Consider the following 16,604-nt stretch of genomic DNA (forward strand, 5'->3'; position numbering starts at 1 on the left):
AAGCGCAGTCCTCCATTCCATGGGCAGACCCACCTTTAAGGAGACCAGAAAGGGGGGGGGGGGGGGGGGGGGGGGGGGGAATGCAATGGATGGGTCAAGTGGAGAGATATTGAAAGCATGGGCGTGTAACAAAGTGATGGAGATGTGTGCATGTTTCCACTGTAATACCTGCAGTTACGAGTGAAAAATCCAGTCGCGTGCAGCCTGCAATTTAGCTCCATCTCCCTGCTGGCACACACACACACACACACACACACACACACACACACACACACACACACACACACACACACACACACACACACACACACACACACACACACACACACACACACACACACACACACACACACACACACACACACACACACACACACACACACACACACACACACACACACACACACACACACACACACACACACACACACACACACACACACACACACACACACACACACACACACACCGCAGTGATTGCTGATGGGGTTAAGTAGCTGCGCAAACTACATTAAAGATTTAATGGCCAGAGTCGGCCTTAGAGAATGAGCTCCTGCGAGCAATATGAAGAGTAATGAAAGCCGTAAGGATTCAGCTTGAAGCCACAAAGTGGAAAGTTGAGACTGACGGCATGAACGAGGCAAGTGTGGTCACCTCATTCAAAAGGCTGCCACACTTTACCGCTTGTTCATAGGTTCTCGGAGCAGAATTAGGCCATTCGGCCCGTCAAGTCTACCCCGCCATTCAATCATGGCTGATCGATCTCTCCCTCTCAACCCCATTCTCCTGCCTACACCCCATGAATTACACATATTCACCTTGTCTTTATAAAGTCTTGAAGGGTGTAGATAAGACAGATCGGGGTTATTTATCTGCTGTCCACATTACTAGTGCAGTTGGATAAAGCTGTACATCCTCGTGTCTCTTTCCCGACGTTGCTGGGAAAGAGGTCCCGAGGGGGAGTGGCCGGGCCGGTATTAAACCAAGAGCAGTGGAGATTTACCAGAGTGTCTTCGGAGCGGGAGAGTTCTAATTATGTAGAGAGGCTGGTTCAGCAGAGGTTGTTTTCCTTGATTACAGACACGAATGAGATACAGCACGGGAACAGGCCCTGCGGCCCACCGAGTCCGCGCCGCCCAGCGATCGCCCCGTACACCAGATCTATCCGACACACACCAGGGACAATTTTCACAGAAGCCAATTAACCCACTCACCCACGCACGCCTTTGGAATGTGGGGGCAAACCGGCGCACCCGGGGAAAACCCACGCGGTCACAGGGAGAGCATGCAAACTCCGTACAGACAGCACCCGTAGCCAGGATCGAACCGGGATCTCGGGCCATGTGAGGCAGCGGCTGCCTCACCATGCTGGTTCAGATTGAAACTGTGTGTTTAAAATGCTGAGAGGCTTTCGACACAATGATGAACCAGAGCCTTTCCTTCAGCAGGGCAGGCAATCACTAGAGTGTTGTGGTAAATGTTTTCTCACGCTGTAATTGTTGGGGGGGGGGGGGGGGGGGGGGGGCTCACCGTTTGAAAGGCATTGGAGATAGAAAGCCTGATCACATGAGTAGAGAAGTGGAGATATCATGAAACAGTTGTACCAGGCATTAGTGAGGGCACAATTGAGGCACTATGTTCAGTCCCCGTGTTGTCAGAAGGATGTTGTCAAGCTGGAAAGGATGTAGAGATGATTTATGTGGATGTAGCCAGGACTTGATGGCCTAAGCTAAAGGGAGAAGTTGAGCAGGCTAGGTCTTTAGTCCTTGGCATGCAGGAGGATGAGGGGCGATCTCATAGAGATGAATTAAGATCATGAGCAGAATAGATGTGTATGGAACCAGCTGCCAGAGGAGGTAGTTGAGGCTGGATCTATCCCAACATTTAAGAAACAGTTAGACAGGTACATGGATAGGGCAGGTTTGGAGTGATATGGACCAATCGCGGCGCAGGTGGGGAATAGTGTAGCTGGGACAAGTTGGGCCAAAGGGCCTGTTTCCACACTGTATGATTCTAAATGCATGCAGGTGAGATGAATGTAGATGGAGGATCTAGGTTGGCGTGGGCAAGTTGGGCTGAAGGGCCTGTTTCCATCAGGATGAGTAACGATGAGTATGAGTAATAACCTGCAGAGCTGGAAAGTTGGATTACCCAAACTTGGTCATTTTCGGCCAGCGTGGGAAATGACCCCCAGATGTCTGGGTGAAAAGTCGCGACCCAAAACGTGGTCCATCCATTTTCCTCCATGAACGCTGCCCGGCCCGCTGAGTTCATCCAGCAGATCCCCTTTAATTGCTGAATGACTTCCTTCCCCCATTTGATTCTATTATCTCCCCTCATGCTCGTATTACAACCAGGCCTGGATATGGAGAGGAAGTCTCCACGAGTGGGAGAGTCTAGGACCAGAGATCATAAGCTCAGAATTGAAGGACGTTCCTTCAGGGAAGAGTTGAGGAGGAATTTCTTTAGTCAGCGAGTGGTGAATCTGTGGAATTCTTTGCCACAGAAGGCTGTGGAGTCCAAGCCAATGGATATTTTTTAAGGCAGTTAGATAGATTCTTGATTAGTACAGGTGTCAGGGATTATGGGGAGAAGGCGGGTGAATGGGGTTCAGAGGGAGAGATCGATCTATGATTGAATGGCGGAGTAGACTTGATGGGCCTAATTCTGCTCCTATCACTTATGAACCTATGTAGACTGGATTAAAAGAATGCCAAAAAGGGTGCAGCAGCACAGTAATGATCCTGAGATATGAGTTCAATACTCGCCAAGGCAACTGGGCAATTTAAATTCAATTAATTAAATAAACCAAGCATAAAAGGTTGGTTTGTAGGGGCAGTATCAATGAAACTATTGGAAAGTTGTAAAAACCCATTATGAGAGGCTTTCAGCAGAGGTGTAACGATATCTTGCTGCAATTATAGAGGGCCTTGGTGAGATTGCACCTGCTACTGTAGGTGTTATGTAATTCTTGGCCTCCTTACACGAAAAAGGACATTTTGGGAGTTCACGAAAGATTCTCCAGGCAGATTCCTGAGTCTGCAGGTGTGTCGAATGAGGGGAGGCTGTGCAGACTGGCACTGTACGCTCCAGTTTAGCTTAGATTAGTTTAACATAGAAACATTATGAATTATGAATAAGTTTATTGGCCAAGTATTCACATACAAGGAATTTGCCTTGGTGCTCCGCCCGCAAGTGACAACATGACAAACAGTGACAGTTAGGAATGATACATAAAACATTAAATATTAGACAATTGGTGCAGGAGTAGGCCATTCGGCCTTTTGAACCAGCACCGCCATTCAATATGATCATGACTGATCATCCAAAATCAGTACCCTGTTCCTGTTGGGGGAGTCCAGAACCAGGGGCCACAGTTGAACAATAAAGGGTAAGCCATTTAGAACGGAGATGAGGAAAAACGTTTTCACCCAGAGAATTGTGAATCTGTGGAATTCTCTGCCTCAGAAGGCAGTGGAGGCCAATTCTCTGGATGTTTTCAAGAAAGAGTTAGAGAGAGCTCTTAAAGATAGCGGAGTCAGGGGATATGGGGAGAAGGCAGGAACGGGGTACTGATTGTGGATGATCAGCCATGATCCCAATGAATGGCGGTGCTGGCTCGAAGGGCCGAATGGCCTACTCCTGCACCTATTGCCTATTGTCTGTTGTCTAGGAGTGAATGAGCGCTTGCTGGTCTCGGTGGGCTGAAGGGACCGTTTCCACGCTGTATCTCTAAAGCCTCTAAAGTCTCAAGTCTGCATCAGCCTCGACTAAATCTGTGCGAAGAAATCCCAATGCAGCAGTTTTACATGGCTGCGCCCTTAATCTTGTAACTATATAACACCAGAACACGTTTAGTCTTATTCACCCTCTGCAAAGGCTTACAAAACCACTCCGTTTAAGAAGCAATTAGGGATGGATAATAACTATTGGCAGTGACATTCACATATTGAAAACATAAAAAAGCAAGTATTCAGTTAGTGAAAAGATTCCAGTTATAAAGAAAAACAAAACAAGCCTTCATTTTGTGCAGTGCCTTTCAGAATGTCCCTAAGCATCTTACAGCCAGTGGAGTTTTGTAAATGACTATCACTGTTGGAATGATGACAGCCAATTTCCACACAGCAAGTTCCTACTAAGTGATGGGTCCCAGAAAGTCTGTTTCTTCAGCAATATGGATTAAACAATCAGTACAATCTGAGGAAGAGATCACTCTCCTAATCTGAGGAAGGACATTCTTGCCATAGAGGGAGTATAGAGAAGGTTCACCAGACTGATTCCTCGGATGTCAGGGCTTTCATATGAAGAAAGACTGGATAGACTCGGCTTGTACTCGCTGGAATTTAGAGGATTGAGGGGGGATCTTATAGAAACTTACAAAATTCTTAAGGGGTTGGACAGGCTAGATGCAGGAAGATTGTTCCCGAATGTTGGGGAAGTCCAGAACAAGGGGTCACAGTTTAAGGATAAAGGGGAAGTCTTTTAGGACTGAGATGAGAAAAACGTTTTTTACACAGAGAGTGGTGAATCTCTGGAATTCTCTGCCACAGAAGGTAGTTGAGGCCAGTTCATTGGCTATATTTAAGTGGGAGTTAGATGTGGCCCTTGTGGCTAAAGGGATAGGGGGTATGGAGAGAAAGCAGGTACAGGATACTGAGTTGGATGATCAGCCATGATCATATTGAATGGCGGTGCAGGCTCGAAGGGCCGAATGGCCTACTCCTGCACCTATATTCTATGTTTCTACAAGGATGTTGCCAGGACTGGAGGGTGTGAGCGATAGGCAGAGGTTAGAGCAGGCTGGGATTCTATTCCTTGGAACACAGGAGGATGAGGGCTGATCTTATTGTATAAGATCATGAGAGGAATAAATCGTAGATGCACAGAGTCTCTTGCCCAGAGTAGGTGAATTGAGGACCAGAGAACATAGGTTTAAGGTGAAGGGGAAAAGATTTAATAGGAATCTGAGGGATAAAGCCCCTATCCCATGATGCGAGTTTACCCAAGAGCGCTCCCTAGTTAAAAAAAATCAAACTCGTGGTAAGTACGTAGAATGTACGTAGCGGGTACGTCGGAGCTCGTGGATGTCTCATCGCGGCTCGTAATGCTAACGGCAGGTACTCGGGAAACGCGGTAACCCGTGAAGTCTTTTCTGTCCAAATGTCCTGCTGTTTCTTGAAAAATGTCCAAGAGTAAAAAAATACTTGCGATGAAGTACCACGAGTTTGATTTTATTTTAAACTCGGGAGAGCTCTTGGGTAAACTTGCATCGTGCGACAGGGGCTTAACTTTTTCACACCAAGGGTGGTGAATGTATGGAACAAAGTGCCAGAGGAGGTAGTTGAGGCTGGGACTATCCCAACATTTAAGAAGCAGTTAGACAGGTACAGTGCTTGGATAGGACAGGTTTGGAGGGATATGGAGCACATTCTGGCAGGTGGGACTAGTATAGCTGGGAAATAGAAACATAGAAATTAGGTGCAGGAGTAGGCCATTCGGCCCTTCGAGCCTGCACCGCCATTCAATATGATCATGGCTGATCATCCAACTCAGTATCCCGTACCTGCCTTCTCTCCATACCCCCTGATCCCCTTAGCCACAAGGGCCACATCTAACTCCCTCTTAAATATAGCCAATGAACTGGCCTCAACTACCCTCCGTGGCAGAGAGTTCCAGAGATTCACCACTCTCTGTGTGAAAAAAGTTCTTCTCATCTCGGTTTTAAAGGATTTCCCCCTTATCCTTAAGCTGTGACCCCTTGTCCTGGACTTCCCTAACATCGGGAACAATCTTCCTGCATCTAGCCTGTCCAACCCCTTAAGAATTTTGTAAGTTTCTATAAGATCCCCCCTCAATCTCCTAAATTCTAAACGTTGGCCAGTGTGGGCAAGTTGGGCCAAAGGGCCTGTTTTCATGCTGTATCACTCTATAACTCTATGACTATTAGTAATAGGTTGGATCTCAGGGAAAACTGCCCTGCTCGTTGTGTTGTGTGATCTTCTCTCTCCACCTGATTGAACACCTTCAGTGAAGCGCAGGGGCTGCACGGTGGCGCAGCAGTAGAGTTGCTACCTGATACAGGCAGCGCCAGAGACCCGAGTTCAATCCCGACTACCGGTGCCGTCCGTACGGAGGTTGTACGTTCTCCCCGTGACCTGCGTGGGTTTTCTCCGGGAGCTCCGGTTTCCTCCCACACTCCAAATACATGCAGGTTTGTAAGCTAATTGGCTTCTGTCAATTGACCCAATGTGTAGGATGAGAAGCTGGGATAACATGGAACTAACATAGAAACATAGAAAACAGGTGCAGGAGGAGGCCAATTAATTGTGATCGGTCTCAGGATCTCAGGACCACACAAGCTTCTCCACCACGACAAGGTGACAATCCACGGAGAGTACACTGTAAATGGCTATTGTAATCATGTGTTGTCTTTCCACTGACTGGTTAGCACGCAACAAAAGTGTTTCACTGTACCTCGGTACGTGTGACAATAAACTAACTTAACTAACTAACTAAGCAAAGAGCTGGCTTTATCTTGCACTAAATGTGATTCACTTTATCCACAGAGTCAGCGGCAATCATTGATCACCCGTTTGCACTGGTTCTACATTATCCCACGTTATTATTCGCTCCCGACACATTAGGGACAATTTACATACAATTAACTTACACGTCCGCACGTCTTTGGGATGTGGGGGGAGACCAGAGCACACGGAGGAAACCCACGCGGTCACAGGGGGAACGTGCAAACTCCACCCAGACAGCACCCAAGGTCAGGATCGGACCCGGGCCTCTGGCGGTGTGAGGCAGCAACTCTACAATTACTTCAGCGTTTTGTGTCTCCTCTTTCATTCAAATTTGGTTAGAAACCTAAAAAATAGGTGCAGGAGGAGGCCATTCGGCCCCACGAGCCAGCACCGCCATTCAATATGATCATGGCTGATCATCCCCAATCAATAACCCGTGCCTGCCTTCTCCCCATATCCCTTGATTCCACCAGCCCCTAGAGCTCTATCTAACTCTCTCTTAAATCCATCCAGTGACTTGGCCTCCACTGCCTTCTGTGGCAGGGAATTCCATAAATTCACAACTCTCTGGGTAAAAAAAGTTTTTTCTCACCTCAGTCTTAAATGGCCTCCCCTTTATTCTAAGACTGTGGCCCCTGGTTCTGGACTCGCCCAACATTGGGAACGTTTTTCCTGCATCTGGCTTGTCCAGTCCATTTATAATTTTATATGTTTCTATAAGATCCCCCTCATCCTTCTAAACTCCAGTTAGGACTTTGTTTAAGCCGGCCTCAACCCTGCCTCACGTATGACACCGATTCCTAATCCAGGGCTTGGATGTGACACAAAGCTGCAAGAGAGCTTTAAACCAGGCTGAAATAGAACAGTCCCGCAGTTCACAGCTGAGAACAGATGAACAATACTCCAGGGAAGCATGTTCGACCTGCAGCAACCAGCACTGATGACTAAGGGAAAGAAGCTGTAAGCAAACCTTATGGACGAGGAGGAGATGGGCGGGATCTTATGAATTGACGGCACTGCGTGTTTTGTCGGTTCATTTTGTTCAATGTCACTCTCAATCTGGCAAGGCAAGGTTGTGAAAAGAAAGGCGAAATGTACAGAGTGACTATAGACCAATCAGCTGGATATTGGCAGTAGGATGACCTTGAGAAATACCGAGGGAATTTGACACAGATTGGGTATTTAGAGAGACGAGGGTTAATGAAGGGCAGTCAGCTTGAATCAGTTAAAGAAAAATCACATCTGATGGGCAGAATGAATTGTTGGGGCCATAACAAGGAAGTTTGGTGGGGTGGAAAGATAGAACATAGAACGTAGTATTTTGGTGCCAGGAACGTGGCGATACTTGTGTTCTGCCTCGGTGAGGTCGACTGTATGATTTTACCGGGCTGTACATAAAACAGAGTTTTAGTTATAGTTTGAGAGATACAGAGTGGACACAGGCCCTTCGGCCCACAGTGTCCCCCGCACATTAACACGATCCTACACCCACTAGGGACAGTTTTTACATTCACCGAGCCAATTAACCTACAAACCTGTACGTCTTTGGAGTGCGGGAGGAAACCGAAGATACTGGAGAAAACCCAGGCATTGTCACGGGGGGAACGTACAAACTCCGTACAGACAGCGCCCGTAGTCGGGATCGTACCCGGGTCCCTGGCGCTGCATTCGCCATAAGGCAGCAACTTTACCGCTGCGCCACCGTGACCGCACAATGAACGATACACTGGGCATTGTTACATTGTGACATTAAAGTACCGTTGTATTATTGACTCAATGAACAGGCCCTTCAGCCCACAATGACCCTGCTGGACATGATGCCGAAATACACTAATATCATTTGCCTACACAAAATCCATATCCCTCTATTCTCAGTTTTGGTCTCCTAATCTGAGGAAAGACATTCTTGCCGTAGAGGGGGTACAGAGAAGGTTCACCAGACTGATTCCTGGGATGTCAGGACTTTCATATGAAGAAAGACTGGATAGACTCGGATTGTACTCGCCAGAATTTAGAAGACTGAGGGGGGATCTTATAGAAACTTACAAAATTCTTAAGGGGTTGGACAGGCTAGATGCAGGAAGATTGTTCCCGATGTTGGGGAAGTCCAGAACAAGGGGGCACAGTTTAAGGATAAGGGGGAAATCTTTTCGGACCGAGATGAGAAAAACATTTTTCACACAGAGAGTGGTGAATCTCTGGAATCCTCTGCCACAGAAGGTAGTTGAGGCCAGTTCATTGGCTATATTTAAGAGGGAGTTGGATGTGGCCCTTGTGGAGAGAAGGCAGATACAGGATACTGAGTTGGATGATCAGCCATGGTCATATTGAATGGCGGTGCAGGCTCGAAGGGCCCAATGGCCTACTCCTGCACCTAATTTCTATGTTTCTATGTTTCTATCCACATGCCTATCAAAAAGCCTCAAACACACACTGTCATATCTGTCTCCACTAATACTCCTGGCAGCATATTCCAGGTCCCATCATACTCTGTGTAAAAAAACGTTACCGCCATGGGTGGCCCTACCAGGAGCATAGCTCCAGACGGCATCGCTCTCAGGATCTCAGGACCACACAAGCTTCTCCACCACTACAAGGTGACAATCCACGGAGAATACACTGTGAATGGCTCTATTGTAATCATGTATTGTCTTTCCACTGACTGGTTAGCACGCAACAAAAGCATTTCATTGTACAGGTACCTTGGTACACGTGACAATAAACTAAATTAACTAACTAACTAACCAAAGAAGGATTTCGACCCAAAATGCTATCCAACCTTTTTCTCCAGAGATGCTGCCTGACCCGTTGAGTTACTCCAGCATTTTGTGTCTATCTTTCATCCTAACTGAGTATCAGACCTTCACCCACATTGCTCAGAATGAGATGGCAAAGCACCCCAAGGTCACTGCAACAAATGGTAATCCTGACATTATATTTCTGTTAATCCCTGACCACCTTAGATTTTAAAATAGTATGTAGAATCATGGGGTGTTGCAGAGTGGAAATAGGCCCTTTGCCCCAACTTGTCCACAACGGCCAACATGTCCCAGCTGCGCTAGTCCCACCTGCACGAGGGCTATATGTATGTAGTGATGTTTGTATTTAATCCATGAACCACTGTTGTATAACGTTAGTACCTCCACCAATGTAAAGCACTTTGGCCAACGAGAGTTGTTTTTTAAATGTGCTATATAAATAAAAGTAACTTGACGACTTGACTTGCCTGCGTTTGGCCCATTTCCCTCCAAATCTCTCCTATCAATGTACCTGTCCAACTGTTTCTTAAATGTTTGGATGCTCCCTGCCTCAACTACCTCCTCTGGCAGCTCATTCCATATGCCCATTACCCTTTGTGTGAAAAAGTTACCCCTCAGATTCCTAGAAAATCTTTTCCTCTCCACCTTAAACCTTGTCCTCGATTCACCTTCTCTGGGCAAGAGACTCTGCGCATCCATCTGATCTATTCATCTCGTGTGTGGTCGAGGTTTTGTAGGTTATAATCCCTTGACTCTCCATGAGACTTATTGCAAAACAGAAACTTGAAAATCCAGGCCCTATGTGCAAGGTGCCATTGAAACCTCACATTTGTCTTTGTCTGAGACTGTGCTCTGATTAAGGATCAATTAATTTAATTCTTTGTCCAACCTGAATTGGTACTTTTATTGAAATATTGTTCCAGTTTCACATTGATTCAATTTAAATATACTTACATTTCAATAATGACCTATTTGCAATTGAGACTCATTTTAAACAGGTTAACAGACCTGAATTAATTTATCTAAATTGGATTGTGCCTATCTGCGATCTTGTCCAATTTAGATCACCTGAAATTGAATCCATCTTTCATAAGCCTTTCCATTTTTTGTTGCATTTTGTGGAGTTGTTCCCAAGATGCACAAAAAAGTGAAACACTCCAAACTCACAGAACAAGTTTGAGTTTAGTTTAGTTTAGGAGTAGAGAAACCCACCGGGTCCGCGCAGACCAGCGATTCCCGCATATTAACGCTATCCAAAACCCACCAGGGACAATTTTTACATTTACCAAGCCAATTAACCTATAAACCTGTACGTCTTTGGAGTGTGGGAAGAAACCGAAGATCTCGGAGAAAACCCACGCAGGTCACGGGGAGAACGTACAAACTCTGCACTGACAGCACCGGTAGCCAGGATCGAACATAGGTCTCCTGTGCTGCATTCGCTGTAAGGCAGCAACTCTACCGCTGCGCCACCGTGCCACCCCGCTCAGACTCTCAGTCCCTGTTAACTTATGAAGACCCTGACGTCACATGGACTTCATTTCTTGAGGTGTAGGAGACTGGTGGATGATCTCATAGAGATGTATAAAATCATGAGACACAGACTGGGTGAATACACACCGTCAAGAAGTAAAGCGCATAGGTTCATAAGTTTGTACATTCATCAGCGATCGGGTCTGAATTAGGCCATTCGGCCCATCAAGTCTACTCCACCATTCAATCATGGCTCATCTTTCTCTCCCTCCTAACCTCATTCTCCTGCCTTCTCCCCATAACCCATACTAACCAAGAACCTATCTATCTCTGCCTTCAAAATATTCATTGACTTGGCCCCCACAGCCTTCTGTGGCAATGAATTCCACAGATTCATCTAAAGAAACATCCTTTAATTCTGAGGGCCTGTTTCCACATTGTATCTCTAAACTAAACTAAACTAAACTAAACTAAACTAAACTAAACTAAACTAAACTAAACTAAACTAAACTAAACCAAACTAAACTAAACCAAACCAAACTAAACCAAACTAAACCAAACTAAACTAAACTAAACTAAACTAAACCAAACTAAACTAAACTAAACTAAACTAAACTAAACTAAACTACAAACTAAACCAAACTAAACTAAACAAATATTTATGGGAAATTTGGACATATGAGAGGAAGGTTTAAAGGAAATGGGTCAAACCCAGGCAATGGGGACGTGCTCAGATGGATATCTTGGCCAGCATGGATAAGTTGGGCTGAAGGGCCTGTTCATAGTTCTAGTAGTTCACAGTCACGGGAAAGGTACAAACTCCGTACAGACAGCATCCATTTTCAGGATCTAACCCGGGTCTTTGGCGCTGTAAGGCAGGAACTCTGGCGCTCTGCCACCGTGACGGCCCACATTCCAAATAAACATTCTGTGGTGCACTTCATCATTAAGCGGCCCAGCTTATGCAAAGTTAAAATCACAGTGTTAATAAAAGTCAGAAAACTATTAATGAAACTGTTGGCTTTTAGTTAGGTGATGATTAGGAGTGCACTTTATTTCTATAGGAATCAGGACAAACCACAGTTACAGCCTGTGACAAGCAAATGATCACAAGCTTCTGAACTTGTTAAGTCCTCTCATACCAACATCAAATTAGTTGAGCTTTGTGAAAACTGTTTAAGTTTAGCTTCAGTTTAGAGTAACAGCGCAGGAACAGGCCGTTCGGCCCACCGAGTCCGCGCCAACCAGCGATCCCCATGCACTAATGCTATCCCGACCATAATTGGGCACAATTTACAAATACACAAGCCAATTAACCTGGGGAGAACGTACAAACTCCGTGCAGACAGCACCCATCATCAGATTGAACCCGGGTCTCTGGCGCTGAGAGGCAGTAACTCTACTGCTGCGCCCCTTGATAAGAAATAATTCACGTATATATTATTGCTCACCTAAAATGTAGTCACCGTGTCATGCAAAAAAATAAATCTATGTATATGTGGGAAAGGATGAAAGAAACGTGGGTCCGTTTGGAAGAAAATCTAACGCCGGGCAAGTATATGAATACTTACATAAGTTCATTGCGTATATATGTATGTTTATCATTGAATCAATGATAATTAATGTTAATGTGATAGAAATATTTATTTATCATCGAATAGATGATAATATTATTATTATATATTTATATATAAAAATGTTTGTTATTATATATAATCATATATATATATATATACACAGAACATACAGAATCTATATATATATATATCCGTAGATTAATGATGAAATTGATTATCATAAATTCAATTACATATATATACACACACATATATATATATAATTGAATATATATTTTTCAGTATATATATTTATATATATTTAAAAAAAAATATATATATATATATACTGAAAAATATATATTCTGAAAAAAATATATATATACTGAACTTCTTACAGAGCATGATGTTTACATATTCTGTTGTGCTGCTGCAAGTAAGAATGTCATTGTTCTGTTTGGTACACATGACAATAAAACACTCTTGGCTCTAAAATAAATCTATGTATATGTGGGAAAGGATGAAAGAAAAGTGGGTCCGTTTGGAAGAAAATCTAACGCCGGGCAACCTGTTCTCAAGGAGCTTCTAAAGATGGCCATTTAATTCTGGCTTCATCCGTGACACCCCACATATGGAGAAAGTGTATGTGCCGAGAGGGCTGTAAATAGTACGGACTGTAGAGAGGGATGCAGATGTCCACCGCCACAGTTACTGCTATTTTTATAAATAGTTTGTCAAGTAAAGTCTCAACCAAAACTCTTTACATTTGATGATGCCCTTGAACATAAGTAGATAAGCAATGGAACCAGGTCTCGGCCATTCAGCCCCTTGCACAGTGCCCGAACCACAGAGATACAGAGTGGAGCCGCATCTCGTCCGCACCGACCCGCCATCCCCGCACACTAACGCTATCCTACACACACTGGGGGCAATTTGCAATTATACCAAGCTAAGTAGCCTACAAACCTGTACGGCTTTGGAGTGTGGGAGGAAACCGGGGATCCCGGAGAAAGCCCATGCAGTTCACGGGGAGAAAACGTGCAACCTCCGTACAGACAGCACCCGTGGTCAGGATGGAACCCGGGTCTCTGGCGCTGTGAGGCAGCAACTCTACCGCTGCGTCACCGTGTGCCTTAGTTTCTCCTCCTCTCTCCAGTGGTTCTATGAGACCCTCTCTGACTGCTCCCCCACTGTGATTCCCACTTCGCTCCAGCTCTGCGACCGTGTTTTTAATCCGGAATTCAGCCCCTTGCTCAGTTCCCGAACCACACAGAGGTAGTAATTGAACGGACAGGGTGGAAAAATCACCTTTGTTATTCATTCCGTCAACAACAAGGCAAATGCCAACAAACAATGTAACCGGTCCTACCTGACAGCGTCAAAACTGTCGTACGATCCAACCGTGTAATGTCTGAATAACTTTTTCGCTCTGTCTGGACGTGTTTCTGTGGGGAGGTAAAGAAAAAGATCAGGTTATCCAAGCGATTGCTTCATTGAAAAATCTTTGTCTCTTGCAATTTCTCACTCCTAACCCTCTCCCAATGTTGGCAGCCCTGCACAATGTCTGTGCCGAACATGATGGCAAGATAACCGTGTAAACATAGAAAATAGGTGCTGGAGTAGGCCATTCGGCCCTTCGAGCCAGCACCGCCATTAGCTGTGATCATGGCTGATCCAATGTCAGTACCTAACTCATCTCTAATAAACGAACCTCATCTGTACATGATCCCTATCCCTCCATTCTTTGCATACCCGCGTGCCTGTCTAAAAGCACATCTACCAGGCACCCAGCATAGCTTCTGTAAAAAAAACTTGCCCAACACAATTCCTTTAAACTTTGCCCCTCTCACAATAAAGCTCTGCTCTCACATCTTAGATATTTCCACCCTGGGGAAAAGGTTCTGACTGTCTACCCTATCTCTCTCTACCTCTCATGATTTTATATACTTCTGCATGTCTTTCATTCATTCATGAGTTAATGAATGAATGAATGTTTTATTCTCGCATGCAGCAAGTCACAGTGATATTCTTTGTGTTGCGCTCCCAGGGCATGCAAAGAGTTGCCACGTAAAGGGCACCGATAAAGTTACTCCCCCCCCCCCCCCCCCCCCCCCCCCCCCCCCCCCCCCCCCCACCACACCAATTTTCGGCATTCCAGAGAAAAAAATCCAAGATTGTCCAAGCTCTCTTTTACAGCTGACACTCTCTAATCCAGCAGCAATCTGATAAACCTCTTGCCTTGTTTTTCTTTCAGGTACAGATACAGATGCAATTACACTGGCAGAATAAGAAGCTGAATCCCACAATGGTCATGTGTAACTCTATCAATATTATGAGTTTTATTGAAGTCTCTAATTATAGATATTAGTTTTCCAGATATAAAAAACTGGCAATTACAAATTTTGAATTGCCTTTTAAGGAACTAGCATGAGAACAATTCAGAAATACTTTCAAATATTATTTTCCTTAAGGTGCATATATTGTTTCCTTAGATTAATAATGATATTAATTATCATCAATTTAAATCTAAATATATATATATATATATATGTATGTGTGTGTGTGTGTATATATATATATATATGTGTGTGTGTGTGTGTGTGTATGTGTGTGTATATATATATATGTGTGTGTGTGTGTATATATATAACTGTACATATATATATGTGTATATGTCCTTAGATTTATATTCATCATATGAATACTTACATAAGTTCAGTGCGTATATATATGTATGTTTATCATTGAATCAATGATAATTAATGTTAATGTGATAGAAATATTTATTTATCATCGAATAGATGATAATATTATTATTATATATTTATATATAAAAATGTTTGTTATTAATAATATATATATATACACAGAACATACAGAATCTATATATATATATATCCGTAGATTAATGATGAAATTGATTATCATAAATTCAATTACATATATATACACACACATATATATATATAATTGAATATATATTTTTCAGTATATATATATATAAAAAATATATATTCTGAAAAATATATATATATATATATACTGAACTTCTTACAGAGTATGATGTTTACATATTCTGTTGTGCTGCTGCAAGTAAGAATGTCATTGTTCTGTTTGGTACACATGACAATAAAACACTCTTGGCTCTGTGCTGAGGGTTTTCACTGTGTAAAGCACTATGTGGAGGGACCACCAGCAGCTGAGGAAAAGCCTGCAGATGTCGTGCACCAACTCTCAGCCCCCACGTGCCCCAGTGGCTCCTCCATCATCCTGCAGCTGAGACAGCATCTAATGCTACCCTGTGTGAAGGCTGAGCCTGCTGGTAACCCAGCAGCAGGGTTGAACATGTCGGAATGACCCGCTGTGAGAAGCCACCACTGCTCCCAGGGTTAACCCATCTCTACCGTTCTCCAAGGCTTTGGGGACTCGCAGAGTATTTCCGCCACTATCTATAATTACCCAAAGTTGTTTCCCGTCTGTAGGTAGCGAGTAGTGGGAGATAACAGTGGAGAGACTGTGGGAAATGTGCAGACACAGTGAAATAAGCTGTTTAAACGTTGCCAACAAGTAATTAAGTAATAGGCAGAAATAAAAGCACTTTAGTTGAGATACAGCATGAAAACAGGCCCTTCGACCCACCATCGATCACCTGTTCACATTAAATCCATGTTATCCCATTTTTGCACCCACTCCCCACACTCTGGGGGGGGGGGGGGGGGGGGGGGGGTTTACAGAGGCCAATTAACCTCTCTTTGGGATGCGGGAGGAAACCAAAGCACCCAGAGGAAATTCATGTGGTCACAAGGAGAACGTGCAAACTCCACAAAGACAGCATCTGGGACCAGAAGGTTAATGTGTGGGTTAATTGGCTATTTAATTTAAATGTAAATTGTCCCTAGTGTATGTGTAGGGTGGTGGTGGGCCGAAGGGCCTGTTTCCATGCTGTATCTCTAAGCGGAACTAAACAAATCAGGATAGAACCCGGGCTCCGGTGCTGTGAAGCAACAGTTCTACCAGCTGAGCCACACTGTGATGAGAATATTGAATGTTGTAAGATGGTTTGGCATTGAAGGGGGAGAAGCAAGAACAATACAAACCGTTCCATAAAACTCTAGTGATCTGGTAGCTGATTGTTCAGAAATCAGGGCGCACGGTGGTGCAGCGGTAGAGTTGCTGCCTTGCAGCACCAGAGTCCCAGGTTCGATCCTGACTATGGGTGCAGTTCAGAGTCAACTAATAATGACTAATTAGTTAATATTAGTTAATTTACTAAGACTAATAAATTGTTT

The 16,604-nt window shown here is 44.3% G+C and overlaps 1 protein-coding gene across 1 annotated transcript in view; it reads right to left on the reverse strand.

Annotated features, from left to right (window-relative positions):
- Positions 1 to 16,604, reverse strand: part of shank2b (SH3 and multiple ankyrin repeat domains 2b) — a 463,010-nt gene that overhangs the window by 241,034 nt on the left and 205,372 nt on the right. The window contains exon 13 of the mRNA XM_055649215.1: positions 13,685 to 13,760. Coding sequence (XP_055505190.1) covers positions 13,685 to 13,760 — 76 coding nt within the window. The remainder of the gene's footprint in view (positions 1 to 13,684; positions 13,761 to 16,604) is intronic.

The sequence above is a fragment of the Leucoraja erinacea genome, chromosome 18, assembly GCF_028641065.1.
Source record: "Leucoraja erinacea ecotype New England chromosome 18, Leri_hhj_1, whole genome shotgun sequence".
Lineage (NCBI taxonomy): Eukaryota > Metazoa > Chordata > Chondrichthyes > Rajiformes > Rajidae > Leucoraja > Leucoraja erinaceus.